This window comes from Electrophorus electricus, chromosome 20 (genome assembly GCF_013358815.1).
Source record: "Electrophorus electricus isolate fEleEle1 chromosome 20, fEleEle1.pri, whole genome shotgun sequence".
Taxonomy (NCBI): Eukaryota; Metazoa; Chordata; class Actinopteri; order Gymnotiformes; family Gymnotidae; genus Electrophorus; species Electrophorus electricus.
In genome coordinates, this window is record NC_049554.1 from 1,538,368 (window position 1) to 1,552,734 (window position 14,367).

At 42.7% G+C, this 14,367-nt stretch overlaps 1 protein-coding gene across 1 annotated transcript; it reads right to left on the minus strand.

Moving 5' to 3' along the window:
• bicd2 (bicaudal D homolog 2 (Drosophila)) lies at nucleotides 1-13,697 on the minus strand. The gene is made up of 9 exons (XM_035520189.1): nucleotides 13,156-13,697; nucleotides 8,064-8,276; nucleotides 7,583-7,735; nucleotides 5,543-5,980; nucleotides 5,062-5,391; nucleotides 3,896-4,537; nucleotides 3,250-3,401; nucleotides 2,756-3,005; nucleotides 1-1,330 (listed from the first exon to the last, which is right to left on the minus strand). Exons 1-9 carry the CDS (start codon nucleotides 13,393-13,395, stop codon nucleotides 1,328-1,330), a joined length of 2,421 nt encoding a protein of 806 aa, XP_035376082.1. The 5' UTR covers nucleotides 13,396-13,697; the 3' UTR covers nucleotides 1-1,327.
• Nucleotides 13,698-14,367: the final 670 nt, after the last annotated feature.

Sequence of the window (14,367 nt, forward strand, 5' to 3'; positions counted from 1 at the left end):
AATATTTAGTACGGTTTATTGTGCAAGATGAGAACCTCGACAAAATGAATTATGGCTCATACAAGCTAGTGTTAGCTAGCCTGGTAACTTGCCCTTGAAATGTATCACAAAAGAAGAAAAAATAAAAGTTTTGTTTCCCATTAGCAACACAAACTTCAACTTTATAGCTAGCAATAAAAATACACATCACTCATCTTAATGCACACAGACGTACACGTAAGTGTCATGAATGAATACGTGGTCATTTCATGTGTAAAAAATACTGCAAAATCGTCGTTCCTATCCTGGATGGTCAGTAAGCGCTGTCTGAAAAACAAACTCGTGGGCTACGGTGGGATGGGGGATGCAACTTTTCACTGTTGTGACAAACGGTATTTTGAAATGGTTAAACCGTCCTGTAGTGAGTGAACAGCCCTTTTTCTTTTCTCTGAGAGCGTAACATTTTCTTCATAATGAAGAAGGTAAGTAATGAAAACATTCCATTTGACATGTGTAAATTACGTTTACATAGACTGACAGTATTTGATAGCACGTTAGAAAGCACTGAGTTATGTACCATGGTTACAAGACAAATTTACAGAAAACAAGAGCCTTTTGCTGTCTAATTCCTTATAAAATATGTAAATAGCTTCAAAAAAGGCACAAATGGTCTTTAATGGGGGGGAAAAACAAAAACAAAAAAACACTTCCTCTGGTATGAACGTTTCTGTTACAAAAAGTTCTGACCTATTCCATATACTTCCCAAGGAGAGGAGCACCAACATTCTTCTAATCTGGAAATGATTTCTTTTTACTTGTACTGAAGCCAGCAATTCTGTAATCCACTCTGATACACTCCAAAGCTTTATGGAGTAATTGTTTTGTATTGGGTCTACAAACTAACTAGTTAAAAAGGATGACAATGAATTGTTCAGTCTGGCTATTAAAACAAATACATAAATTTACAGAATTTGTAAGTACTTTTTCCCTGGGTTTTCCTCAGAACATGACAAGCAAGAAACCATAATACTATTAAAAGCATACTTATATTATCATTTATATTAAATACTTAGAATTTAAGAAGTGGTAAATACTGAAATATGCATCCTTTACATAATGCTGAGTAATGGGTGAAAAGTGCAATTAAACTAAACAGAACGTGTTGAGGACTGCAGTGTCGTTTCGCTTTTTTGGCTGCCAATAAATATAAATACCAGTTCCGTAACTAATGTAGGGAAGGACCAGAACTGTGTGTGTGTTGAAGCCTTCTGGAGCAGGGCTGTCAATGGCATGAGGAGTTGCAGTCATGGACTAACCACTTTGAGGGCAATCTTCATGGAAACTAAAATTACTGTAAGATTAAAAGCAGATTAAACAATATATTAGAATTACTGTACAATCCATAATATTAACCACTCAATATTATAGATATTATAGATATGAATTAGAAATACATTACAATTTATACAAAGATGCATTTTATCAGTTAATGACTACATAAAAAATACACACTATGTCTTATGCCACTAGTGGAATAACCAGACAGGTTAAGTCAACACAAAGCACTGGAGACACTTTTTTCATGCAATTGGATGGACTACAGAAAAATGATCACTTGCAAGTATTTGTGGATGTAATGAATGGCATGCAGAGTAAAGCCTTTTAACACCTGAATCTTTTCCCAGGGTGCTTGTTAGTTATTTTTCATGGACACGATAACTTAATCCACAACAAACTCTAGTTGGAGAAATCTTGGACAGTTGAAGCAGGTGTGTTAGAACAGGTTGTGTAGTGTTGTGACATTTCCAGAATTTAATAACCTTGCCCAACTCTACATATGAATTTCACTACTGAAAAAAATAGCCATTTCAAGGTCAACTCCTTTCAAGGTTGCCATTTGGAACAACCAGGATGCATAAAAATCTTCTTCTCTATTTACAAAAATAAAAAATAAAAAATTCAGTTCCTCTAGTCAATAAAGTTTAGACACGAGAGAGCTGATTACTTTAGGCTAATGAGGTACCACATAATTACAATGCTGGCTGTAAACTGCCCACTGTACACACTATGGCACTACAAGGCTCAGTAAAGGACATCTGACCCCTGGATTACAGAATAATTTCCACTGACACTCAGTTTAAGGATTAACAAGCAAGCACTGACTGGTGCTGAATAAGACATTCAGCATATGCTAAGCTTGGTTATAGCAGGGCAGAAACAGAGATGTGGCTCACTGCAGAGCAGTTGTAAACTTACAGAATCAAGATGAGGAATACAGTCAAAACGGAACATACAAAATCTACAGGTTTACTCTGGGTTGATACCTTTCTTTTTAATTACCCACAGCAGTGACCCATAACTATGTAAGTGAAGGTGATGATGCGCATGAGATATGACACAACAACACAGTGAATGAAACAGTCATGAAAATACTGAAAAACAGTGATGGTAGCTGGTAAGTTGATCATGTTTTGCCTGACAGCAGCGATGAACCACATTGCATTCAAGATGTTTAGCCAAAACCAACAATGAAGCATCGACGGCGAAGGACAGTTAGTTGTGTGGAGTAATGAAACACCAGATGGAGATGGTTAGTCACTCAGCAATGAAGTACCCACGGATTGGCTCAGATGGCAAGCGTAGTAACGAAATCCAACCACAGTGGCAGCGCATCTCAGTCATACATGATCTTGTGCTTCTCACTACAAAAATGCACCGGGCCACCCAAAAGGCACCGGGGCTGTGGGCGGCTTCTGCATGGCAGGCTGGGACTTACGTGAGGGCTGGAGGAAAAGGAGGGCCCCTTGCCGCGTGCAAAGGGGCCTTTTGGGCGGGCGGAGGCCCCCACGCTGGCCCCACCCCTGCGGGCCTGCTCGTGGTCGAACTCCAGGTCCTCTAGGCGTTGGGTGAGAGCAAGCTTCTGCTGGATGGCCATGCGCAGCAGGGAGTTCAGCGTCTTCTTCTCATCCTCGGCTGCCGCAAGCTGTCTCTGCATGTCGTCTAACTGAGTCACATACTCATCGCACCTAGAGAGGAAGGAAGGAATGGGTAGAGGGAGAAAGGCAGAAAAAAGGGGTGAATGGTGATGGTGAGTGATGGGACAGATGTACAGAGAGAAAGAGTAGAGGGGGAGAGAGGGATTTCTGCATTAAAGTCGTGCATGCCATTGATAACTTGGTCCTGGTGCAAAGCCAGCCAGTGGCTGTGAGTGACTGTGAGCATGTGTGTGTAGCCAGATTGAAAGGCTGTATTTTAATTTATTTTTTGTACCTGGTGGCAAACATGGCTCTGAGGGAGGAGAAGGTGGCCGCGTCCTCTTTAAGAGCCTTTAGCTCGTTCCTCAGCTTCATCATCGTCTCCGTGACGATGGCCTTCTCATTGTCGTACTTGCTTTTCAGGTTGGCCAGAGCCACCTCAGCAGTCTGCAGAGGAGGAGAAGATGGCTTGAGTCCGAATGTTCTATTGGTGCCTAGTCTTATAACGGTGCTCATAGTTATATTTTTTTGTGATAATAAACATTGTTTATGGTGGGTTTGTAAACTGCATCATATACAGAGACAAACACACATAATAATAACATGCTCCAATATTCATACTAAATATTAATAAGCAATTATAATAGTTCTTTTAGGGTTTGATATTACATATTGTCACACAGAAAATACTAATCACCTTAACACTTACAGAAGCCACCATCTCCTCTGTAAACTTATAATTCTTTTAATTTTTAAACACTCCAATTTTCAGTCAATCCAACATAAGGAACTGGAATACATTTTCTTAGTCTAACCTGGCACACAGACACATCTTTGTTGGTGTAGAATATAATATTTGTTGGTGTAGAACATAATATTTAGCATGTATGTGCATGCACACACCCATACAGACAAACACAAACACAGCCTTTGCTACTCACCTGTTTGTTGGCTTTGAGCACAGCCCTGAGAGTAGCGATCTGTTCCCGCTTGGTGCTCAGCAGGGACTTGAGCTTCAGGATCTCCTCCATGCAGGCTGTCTGGTCCTTATCGGCCAAAGCCGCCAGTTCCAGTGACGCCACGCGTTGCCGTGACAGCTCCGTGGTGCGGTCCACCGCCTGCTGCAGGTGTTGGATCTGGTCCCGGATGATCGTAACCAGGTTGTACACATCCATGGACTCCTTCCTGGAGTCCTCACGGGCAGGGCATGTTGCGGAGACGCCGCCGCCGGCCGTCTCTGTGGCCGGCGCCACATCAGGACCACCGGGAGTATGCCCTGCCTTGCCTTTGCCCTCTTTGTAGAAGTCGAGCATGACACGGCTGGGCGTCTCATTGTTGCACATACAGACATGGTGGTAGAGGTTGGCCAGCTCCTCACTGAAGGCCACCAGCTCGTCCTGGGCCACGCCCAGCGCACCCTGAGACTGGCCAGCGAGCGCGCTGGCCTCCTGCAGCTCCTGCTGCAGCCGTGCCACCTGCTCCTGCTCTGCCCGGCCCAAGCCCTCTAGTTCGGACACCTGGCCACTCAGCTCACGCACCTGGCTCTCCAACCGCACGCGTACCTCCGCGTGCTCCACCTTCACCTAGGCCAGGGAGGCACAGAGAGACATTTAATGTTTCATAAGATGAAATCTTTCATAAGATGAAAGATGGAATGGATTATTTCATGTGCAATGTTTAGGTATCAGCAAATAACAAAGAAATGTAGTGGCTCAGTACTAGGAATTGCCAGTACAGGGCACAGGGCAGCTAAGATGATGTGTAAAGCATAATAAGGGATAGTGACACATTTATCTTCATAACAAGTTGAAATTATCTTGCAATAAAAGCTCTACCACTGTCATTTTGGATTATGATTGTTTAAAGTGACAGCATCTACATAAGGCTAACAACAAAACTTAAAACCAACAATAGGAATCAGCGTTTAGAGCCAGTGTGGTATTCCCAAATACTATTTCAAACTTCTTGAACCTTTATGTATTACAGAAGCCACAATGTTTTCTAAACACAAACAAACGTAGCAATTGAGATATGCAATCTAAAAACAACTCGCACTCCATACGCACAACTTGCAGTCCACACACTGAAACCTCTGACACTACCTTACCTCGTCATGCTCCGCCTTCAGAAGCTTTAGCTCCTCCCTTAGCTCGCTGGCCTCAGTGATGGCCACCTCGTACTTGCAGCGCAGGATCTCGGGCCCATGGATGTCCAGCTCATAGTAGTCGGTGTCTCCCTCCTCGTGGCTGTCCCGCTCCCTCTCACTGTCCAGTGCAGAGTGTCGCTCCTTGGCGGCCTGCAGGCGTCGCATGACCCCCAGGTCATCGCTCAGGCGCACCACGGCCTCCTGCTGCTGGGCCAGCGCCCCACGCGCCTGCTCCAGCTGCTTCTGGGAGTCCTGGAGAGTGGCGAGGAGAGCCACCTTCTCCCGCTCCACCTGAGATGGGGGGGACAGGGAGACAAACAGAGAGAGAGTTTTTATTTAATAACAAGCAGTGCCTAATGTAATTTTCCTCTTAAATAGATTGTGAAAAAAAATCTAATAAAGAGGTTGCATTTAGCATTGACCAATTTTTAACTGTTTCCACCTGTAGGAGCTGCTGTTTAAGTTTCTGGATCTCCGAAATATTCAGCTCACTCAGCAGGTCATCCACCAGGCTTGGTGCCGGCCGGAACTTCTCGCCCTTCTTGGGCGTAGACGACCTGTTGTCCTCATCACCGTCAGCCACTTTGACGAAGCCGTTTTCAAAGGCGCGCATGATGTCATCATTGTTGGGCTCGTCTATGCCCAGTTTGAGTCCATCCAATGAGCCAGCGAGGAGAGAGTCACCCAGAGTCATGTGATGCGTTAGCTCTTTGCGAAGGGCCGTCTTCTGCTCACGCTCAGTCTTGACTGTCTCCAGAGCCTCGGTCAGCTGGCGCTCTGCGATCTCACGCAGCCGGATGGCATCGTCTAGCTGGCTGTTGAGGTACTGTGCCTCTTCCTCCAGCCTCCGGTTCTCATGTTTCAGACCCTCAAACTCCACCTGCACTCACACAGATCAGTGGTCATGAAAAAATTTTCTCAGTCCACACATTCTTTTGCCTATTAAACAAATCACCTATGCTTAACATGAATAACCATTTGTAAAGACAATGGGAAGCAATCCTGTAACCCTGATTTTGCAGCTATGGAAACCAATGATTTTGAGCCATGATTTTTCCATTGTTATACATATTTATAATTACAAATGTAATGGGCAGATATACAAATGATATTACAGCTCTTTTGCACAAGCTAAACTGATAAATGGGACTTCACAGTACCATATGTCAATCTGGCAGTCGAATTTCTACATTTTAGAGGTTCACACACAGTTGCATGCTACTGCTTTATTTAGTTTCCTGTGAATTTCATATCAGTTTCAGTAGGTTGTGCAAGACTCTACAGAAAAGCCATCAGGAAAACCAACAATTGTGAAAACTTTTTTTTGTTGTTGTTTCTCAACTCTGACCATTATTATTTACATTTTATTACAGTGGTTTGAAAAACAAAATTCTCACCCCAAGTGTAGGCCAGCTGATGTCTGGTACCTTCAATTACTTCTTTATCTTAGTATTAAACTCATGAGGCTAATGTAGCTAACACATAATATAGGTTTGCAAATATGCAAAATACTCCAATACACATTTTTCCATATAACTTAACACTGTAATGTTAATGTTTACAGTAGCTTAAATAACAATTTCCTTAAATTTAGTGAATACAGATCTCTGATATTACACTATGTACCTTAACTATGTCATGGAGATTATTAGACCATTATTTATTATCTACAGGAGACTTGAAGCTCCAGTGCAAAACAAAAAAGGAAACATTTGACAATAAACATGTCTGCTTGACTACACTTAGAGTAAGTAGAATTTTTTTGGCCAAACCATTGCTTTAAGTAAACAGCAATATTAGTTGTGACCACCTCTGAGAGTATCCCACCTGGCCCTGTGTGAACACTCAAAGTGCTAATTCAGGCTCTGTTTGTGTAGTGAGAGTTTGAGTAGTGAGGCTGTCTAGCCTGGCCCTGTTTGAGCAGTGAGGTTGCCCCACCTGGCCCTGTTTGAGCAGTGAGGTTGCCTCACCTGGCCCTGTTTGAGTAGTCAGGTTGCCTCACCTGGCCCTGTCTGAGTAGTCAGGTTGCCTCACCTGGCCCTGTCTGAGTAGTCAGGTTGCCTCACCTGGCCCTGTCTGAGTAGTCAGGTTGCCTCACCTGGCCCTGTCTGAGTAGTCAGGTTGCCTCACCTGGCCCTGTCTGAGTAGTCAGGTTGCCTCACCTGGCCCTGTCTGAGTAGTCAGGTTGCCTCACCTGGCCCTGTCTGAGGAGTCAGGTTGCCTCACCTGGCCCTGTTTGAGTAGTCAGGTTGCCTCACCTGGCCCTGTTTGAGTAGTCAGGTTGCCTCACCTGGCCCTGTTTGAGTAGTCAGGTTGCCTCACCTGGCCCTGTCTGAGTAGTCAGGTTGCCTCACCTGGCCCTGTCTGAGTAGTCAGGTTGCCTCACCTGGCCCTGTTTGAGCAGTGAGGTTGCCTCACCTGGCCCTGTGTGAGTAGTCAGGTTGCCTCACCTGGCCCTGTTTGAGTAGTCAGGTTGCCTCACCTGGCCCTGTTTCAGCACTGAGACTTGCTTTTGCAGGCTGATGTTCTCCTCCTCCAGCTCAGTGCAGTCCTGCAGCAGCCGGGACTCTCTGATCTTATACTCTCTAATGTCATCACGGAGACGAGAGCGCTGCAATTCCCCCAGCTCGTTATTCTGAAAAGCAGACAGAGAAAGGGTTTATGGGAAGCATATGACACATTTAAATCATTTACATTCATTTACTATGTCTTTATTTGTACAGAAGGTTCACCAGATAACATACAGAAATACTTTGATTCATAATTAGACTTATATCTTATTTAAATATTGATCAACTAATATTTTACCTCCAAAAGATCAAATTGTATTTTATTAATGACCAAATTCTATATTTTATCCAAGGAAGTGAAGTTTTCCTAACTCATTACAATGTATAAAGCCTGTGTTACTGGCCTGTTCCTCAAACCCCACCAGCCTCAAGTCCCTCCCATGCCCCACTCACCTCTTTCATCTCCAGCGAGAGGCTGGTCAGCCGTTCGTTCTCGCTCTGACTGCTGGTAAGTGCGGCCTTGGTCTGCCGCACCTCTGCCTGCAGCTCCTGCACCCTCTGCTCGTAATATGCCTCCTTGGATGCTGACTCCAGGATCAGGGACTCCTCCCGACTCTCCCCATCCTCCGCCACCTTCCTGTGGGCAGAGTGGGCCTGGCCATATGCCTGTCCGCATGAGCACAGAGACACAATAAACTTCACTGACAGTGTAGGCAAGTACAACGCATTGTACGGTCTCAAACTATAGATGAGCCAGGACCATATTCGTTGCTAATACATTCTTTCACCGTTAAGTGTTAACTTGATTTGCTGAAAACAAGTTATCAAGTTTGGGAGGAAAAATCATATCTTTTAACAAACTGATCATTTTAAGTATGCTGAAGATGGAGAATGTCTTTGGCAAATCTATGAGCATTTTTTTGCACTGTAACACTGGGTATTTAATGGCAATTTTGCACTATAACACATGGACAAATGCATCTAAGTAAATCTTAGATCTTGTGACTGATCTTACTGTCTTCCAGTATGCATGCCTCCAGGATATACAAACAAATATCTGCTTCTGAGTGTTACCAGTGCTTAAAAACACACTATGATTTTATAACATAAGGATGCCTTTGTAGTACCACTGCTAAGCCAATGGAAGGGGTTAGCTCTACAGCTCATGAACAAGAAACAAGAATTAATCAGAAGGAGCTCCTCCTTGCTCTGACATCTAAACAACTCTACAAAGCATCAAACTGTTCCAGAGATTAATCAGATAATCAATCAAATACAGGTGAAGTACGGCAGTTCCCACAATTGCAGTCAAAAAAACGTACTGCTCAACCCTTAACGAGTGGATAAAATACTCTTCAACTATTTTAATTAGCCTTTTGCCTGTCTTCATGCAGATCTATGAATTATCATACAGATTATTCTCCAAAGCACGCACTACAAAGTCAGACAGCCTGACTGGGAAGGAAGTCAAATGTGCCCCCTGAGAAATCAGATGACCTCAATCCCACCCACTCACCCCCACGCACCCATAAACCACATGGTCACTGGTAATGAACTATCCAGAGGCAAAAATTGAACAAATAAAACTGAACAAATAAAAACACATGGGCTATAACCCGCGTCCTCCGCGTTCTCCTCCCCTGTCTCTTTCTCCCTCTCACTCCTCCTTTTTCACCACCTCCTATTCGCATGAGTCCTTCCTTCCCCACCTCAATTCATACTCTCCCTAACAGCCTCTTCCTTCTGTCTGTCTCAATTGTTCCTTCCAATCACCTCCCAGGAGACCCCTGCTTCCACCCCCACTATTTCTCTCAATATCGTGCCTCTTTTTGTTCTTTGTCCCACCCTTACTTCCTCCCTTCCCATCTCCCAACACAAATCCCTCCTTTCTCTCTGTCCCTCACACACACACACACACACACACACACCTTTTCATCCTTTTTTTTTTTTTTTTTTTTGTAAAAAATATAAGCACATTTTTGCTCAACAATGACAGACACAAAGACCATGCAATGAATGGAGATTAAGGTTCATTTGTGACATCCTTGCAGTGCATCTCAAATCACTTCATATCACTTACCCAGGTTCAATATGCACATAAAGAAGTCTAGCATTTTTTTATACATTTAAAAACCTGTTGTCCACTAAGTAAAATAAGAGGGAGACAGAACAAATGATTGAAATGGAAATCAGGTTAGAAAAGTACAAAGATAAAAAGGGGGCTGATACAACGCATTCACCCATCGCCGTGAACAAAGCATCTGATAATAAGTAATGATAAGTATATATGACCATTGATACCATTAATAACTTTTTATGCAGTGGCAAACCATAGGTCAAGAAGAGTGATACGTCCCTGCCTCAGATACCTGTAAGATAAAAAACGTGCTTGTGCCCGTTTCAGCATAAATATAACTGGAGTGGTGATCAGAAGGGTGTGTGCATGTGGATGTAGTGTATATGCAAACATGGCACCACTCTGAGATGATTCTGAGAGCAGAATAATAGGTTTTATGCTACAGATGCAAATTTAAGTTTCTTGTGGTTTGAATGCTCTACCAAACACCAGCTCCATCCTACAATTCTAGGGTTTTCATCAACTCCCTGATCTAAACTGTGTCAGGAAACTGTTGCTCAGGCAGCCTACAACATTCAGTACATTTCTTAGTTCCTGATTTATTCTGAACCTTAAAGGACTTCAAAATTATCTGTGGCCCAAGCCTGAACAATTCCAAAACCTTGAATATTTATATGTACTTACTCTTTACATAGGTCTGGGCCCTATAAAAACCTACAGTCTACAGCCAAGACATTAAAATGAGGCAGAACCAGTTCCCAGCTCACTGGCTGGAATACCCCTGTATTCCAGCCTCTGTACAGTGGTGGACACCTTCTATTGGTGGAGTTCACATCCTGGGCACTTTCTATTGGGTGGCATTCCAATGGTTTTTCACTTCTTCTCAGGGTAGTTCTATTTCCTACATTTATTTCAAAACATAAAAGCACAGCAAAACAAAAAGTATGAGGTAAGAGAGCTGAACAGTTACAACAATTACATAAATGACTGCCCAAGACTCTAGTCTCTACTGAAAACACCCAGATGCTAACATATTGCAATTAAATTCACACAAAACAGTGAAACCAAATATTTTTTTAAATAAACTGAATGCCAGATTTCATTGTGCAGCTATATAAGATATATGTAGCTCGCATCATGCCAACAGTTTCTGTGACCCTGGGATCTAAAAGTGTGTGTGTTAAGTTAGTCTGCAGTATAGAGTAAATGCTGTGTGCGATAGGTGCATGTGCATATGACATGTGAATGTGGTGTGTGTTGTTATAGGCACTAACAACATTGGGTGAGTCCAGTTAAGCATTCAACCTCACCAGTGTCATCATACCCACAGTCACACTGCACTGCAAAAACTGTGCTTCTCAAATTGTCAACAGAAAGCGCCTGGCTTGACTCATTTGAATTGTTCTAAATTTAATAGAGACCATGATTTACTCAAATAAATGAAGTTACTTGATTTACATTTACATTTATAGCTGGTTGTGTAACTTAGTATTAATTATTAAATGAACTGAGGTATCTTTTGCAAGTACACAATTTATAGTTAAATTAATTTACATTTGAGGTGTGGTACTCAAAACTATCTTGCCTACCAAGTATGGAATAAAGTCAGATTTACATCTGCACAGAATTATTTAACAAAATGTGGTTTTATTTTGTTTTGACACATAATTCATTAGTTGTGAATGTTCTTCAGCATGCCATTCTACTCTGTACGATCCTGCGCACATGCTGTAAACTCTGGGTGGCAGAGTCCCAGTTGCAGGGCTGAGCTACAGCAAAGGCTCCAGCCACAAGGGGTTTTTTTTAGCTTGATTTTGTCACAGATCCTCTTTCCACTACCACAGATTTGCCCCTTTATTTAGAAAGCACTCCATTTAGAGAAGGTTGGAGTTTATGCAGGTCATTGCAAGCCACTGTCAAAACAATGGCTATGGATCGACACTGAGCTTAATGGATATGTATGTATGTATGTGTGTGTGTGTGTGTGTGTGTGTGTGTGTGTGTGTGTTTGTGCTTGTGTCATACACATGATCAAGAGGGAGCGACAGAGACAAAGAGAGACAGAGAGAGATATATTACTTAGCCCATTACTAAGTGGCACTAGACTCAAACGCATTCTCTGAAAACTTTATCATGACATAAGCAATTTTGGACCCTTAAGATAAATAAAGTCAGTCTGAGTGGTTATGGTTAAGTCTGTAGCATAACAGAAAGAGTCCAAGTGTGTTCATCACTAAGACAACGTCATCACAGGGTCCAGGGATTTGGGGCACAGAGTACAACATTTAAATATGTGCAGGAACAGCATTTTATAGGACTATGGAAATTGTAATGATAATATTCAGTGTTCAGTAGACATATTTCGGAGATACAACCTCAATCAATTAATCAAACTTCCCTTTAAAAGTTATTAAAATAATTCACTCGCACACCAACAGAAGAACAAATATGAACATCCTGCTTAGCCTCTGGTAGCACACAACAAGGAAGTCCTTTGTTGTGGTCTTTTTAAAGTCTGTCACCCACACACACCTCGGAACAGGGTGAGCTGCGTTGGTTTGGTCTGGAGAACAAGTCTGAGATTGCTTTTACAGTGCTGACTTATTTATATGGCTCACTCAGGATCTCAATAAATATTCCAACAAATAGCTCCATTTTGCTTAATAACTTAAATAATTAATTTTACATATATTGCAGCTTTTTAAAATATTAAATTTGAACAACTGGATTCGATTGATAATTTTCATGGTTTTTTTATATTTCCTATCAAATTCCTGTAAAAATCCAATTAAAGGATCAATCAACTATTCAATCACACTTACTTCTTTATTGATGAGACATTGCAGCTTGTAGCATTGCACTTGCTTGTACAACAGTATTGTAGTCCAGGCCGTCTGTGTGAGTGCAAGTGTTGACCAAAGGCATATGGAAGAAACTAGACATAAGCCTATAAAATATAGTCTAGACCATATTTCTCCCATTTTAAAGGAAGGTTACTAGCAGCAGTGGCAATTTATTTTCTGTGTATACTCGTTTCCTTACGATCCGAAACGTCTATGCTTTAAAAGGTGTTAAGAATTGTTCGTTTGTGTGATTGTGTCCCATTCTTCATCGATTTCACCTCTTAATGTGCGTAATAAGCACTTTGCCAACCTTAAACCGTTTAGCTCTGCCACTGTGGTATTAGACTCTTCAATCTCTGCATCACTAAACCAAGCCGTAGTCTTTAGCTCACTGCTGAATCTAACAAATGTAATTCATTTAGATGAAATCTCTGGAGTACGTGTTTTAACCGATTCTCGTACAAGCTCCTTTTCTGCTAGTACATGAGAGCAGGGCAGCGGAGGCAAACAACGCAGAGCTCAGACTACTGTTGGTCATTTGATTTTTCCTTGCTTCCTAGTAGCTACCCCAAAAATTAAATATAAGCAAAATTATTAACACAGTAATAATCGGAGAGATCCTCACCTCCCTGAGCTGGTCCAGTTCTTGCCGAACGGCTTCATACTCGCTTTCTAGTTCGTCGTATCGTTGCTTTAACTGCTGCTTCTCCTCCAGAACCACCAGCCCGTACTCCGCCGCCTGGATCTTCTCCCGGCTCGTCTCGCCCAGCTCACGGGACAGGCGCTCAATCTCGGCCCGGAGCCAGTTGGGTCCGGCTTCTGTCACCAGCTGCGCCTCGGGGTAACCCTCCTCGTCCCCAGACATCCTGCCCTGCCGGGGAGTCTAGCGGAGGCGAAAGCGGACCTGGCCCGTCAAATCCTTTTCGCCAGTCATTAAATTAACATTTAAATATTTTCGGCTTGCGGTACATTTCCTTGCCGTTACGCAGAGAACAGTGAACACGCGAGAAACCTCCAGCATTCAGCAACGTATTCTCCATGTCATGACTCCCGTTGTGTTAAAGAAAGCCCATAATTTCCTCCGTTAGTCTGTGTCACCCTGGTAGGGAGGGGGGTCCAACACTGAGATCATCTGGAAAACGACGAGATTCGCGACCCTGAGCACACCTGCTGGAGAATGAAGTTCACTATGGAGTCAACTGTGAGGAAAAAGCTGCGCATGAACTACAAGACCCGACATGCCTGGCGGTTTGTAGGCGAAGACGACCGTCAGCAGGATGCCTTGCGTCTTTTCCCTGAGCCGTCAGTTTTGAACAGCCACTGCATAAAAGTGAGCGACTGAAACGCATTTCTGCTGCCACCTGCTGGCTGAAGTCTGCCGCTGCTGTCGCACTTCGATAGGCCTTAGTTGGGTTGACGAGTCAAGAAACTCGACTGCAGCCTGACCTGTACTATTGTAATTGACTTAGACATTTGGAAATGAAAGCCCCTGTTTGACAGTTTCCTTATTGTTTATAAGACTTATACTTTCATTTATAGAAACTCTTACGAAGTTTTCTTAAAGTGCATATAAAGCACACATAATGAAAATATGTTTACTGTAAACAAGGTTATGCATTTAAAGCATGGATTATCATAACATGTTTTTAGGCATGTGTAGTCAAATCTTTGACTGTGCAACTGTTTTTTTTTTTTAATGAACAAATTCATTTTTTATTGCTTGTGAAAAATGTTTTCCCACTGTGAAGTGACTTACTGACACACATTTCACCATTGTTAAACTATACCCTGCCTAAAAATGCTGATTCCATAAATATGAATGCTGCGAGGCCTAAAA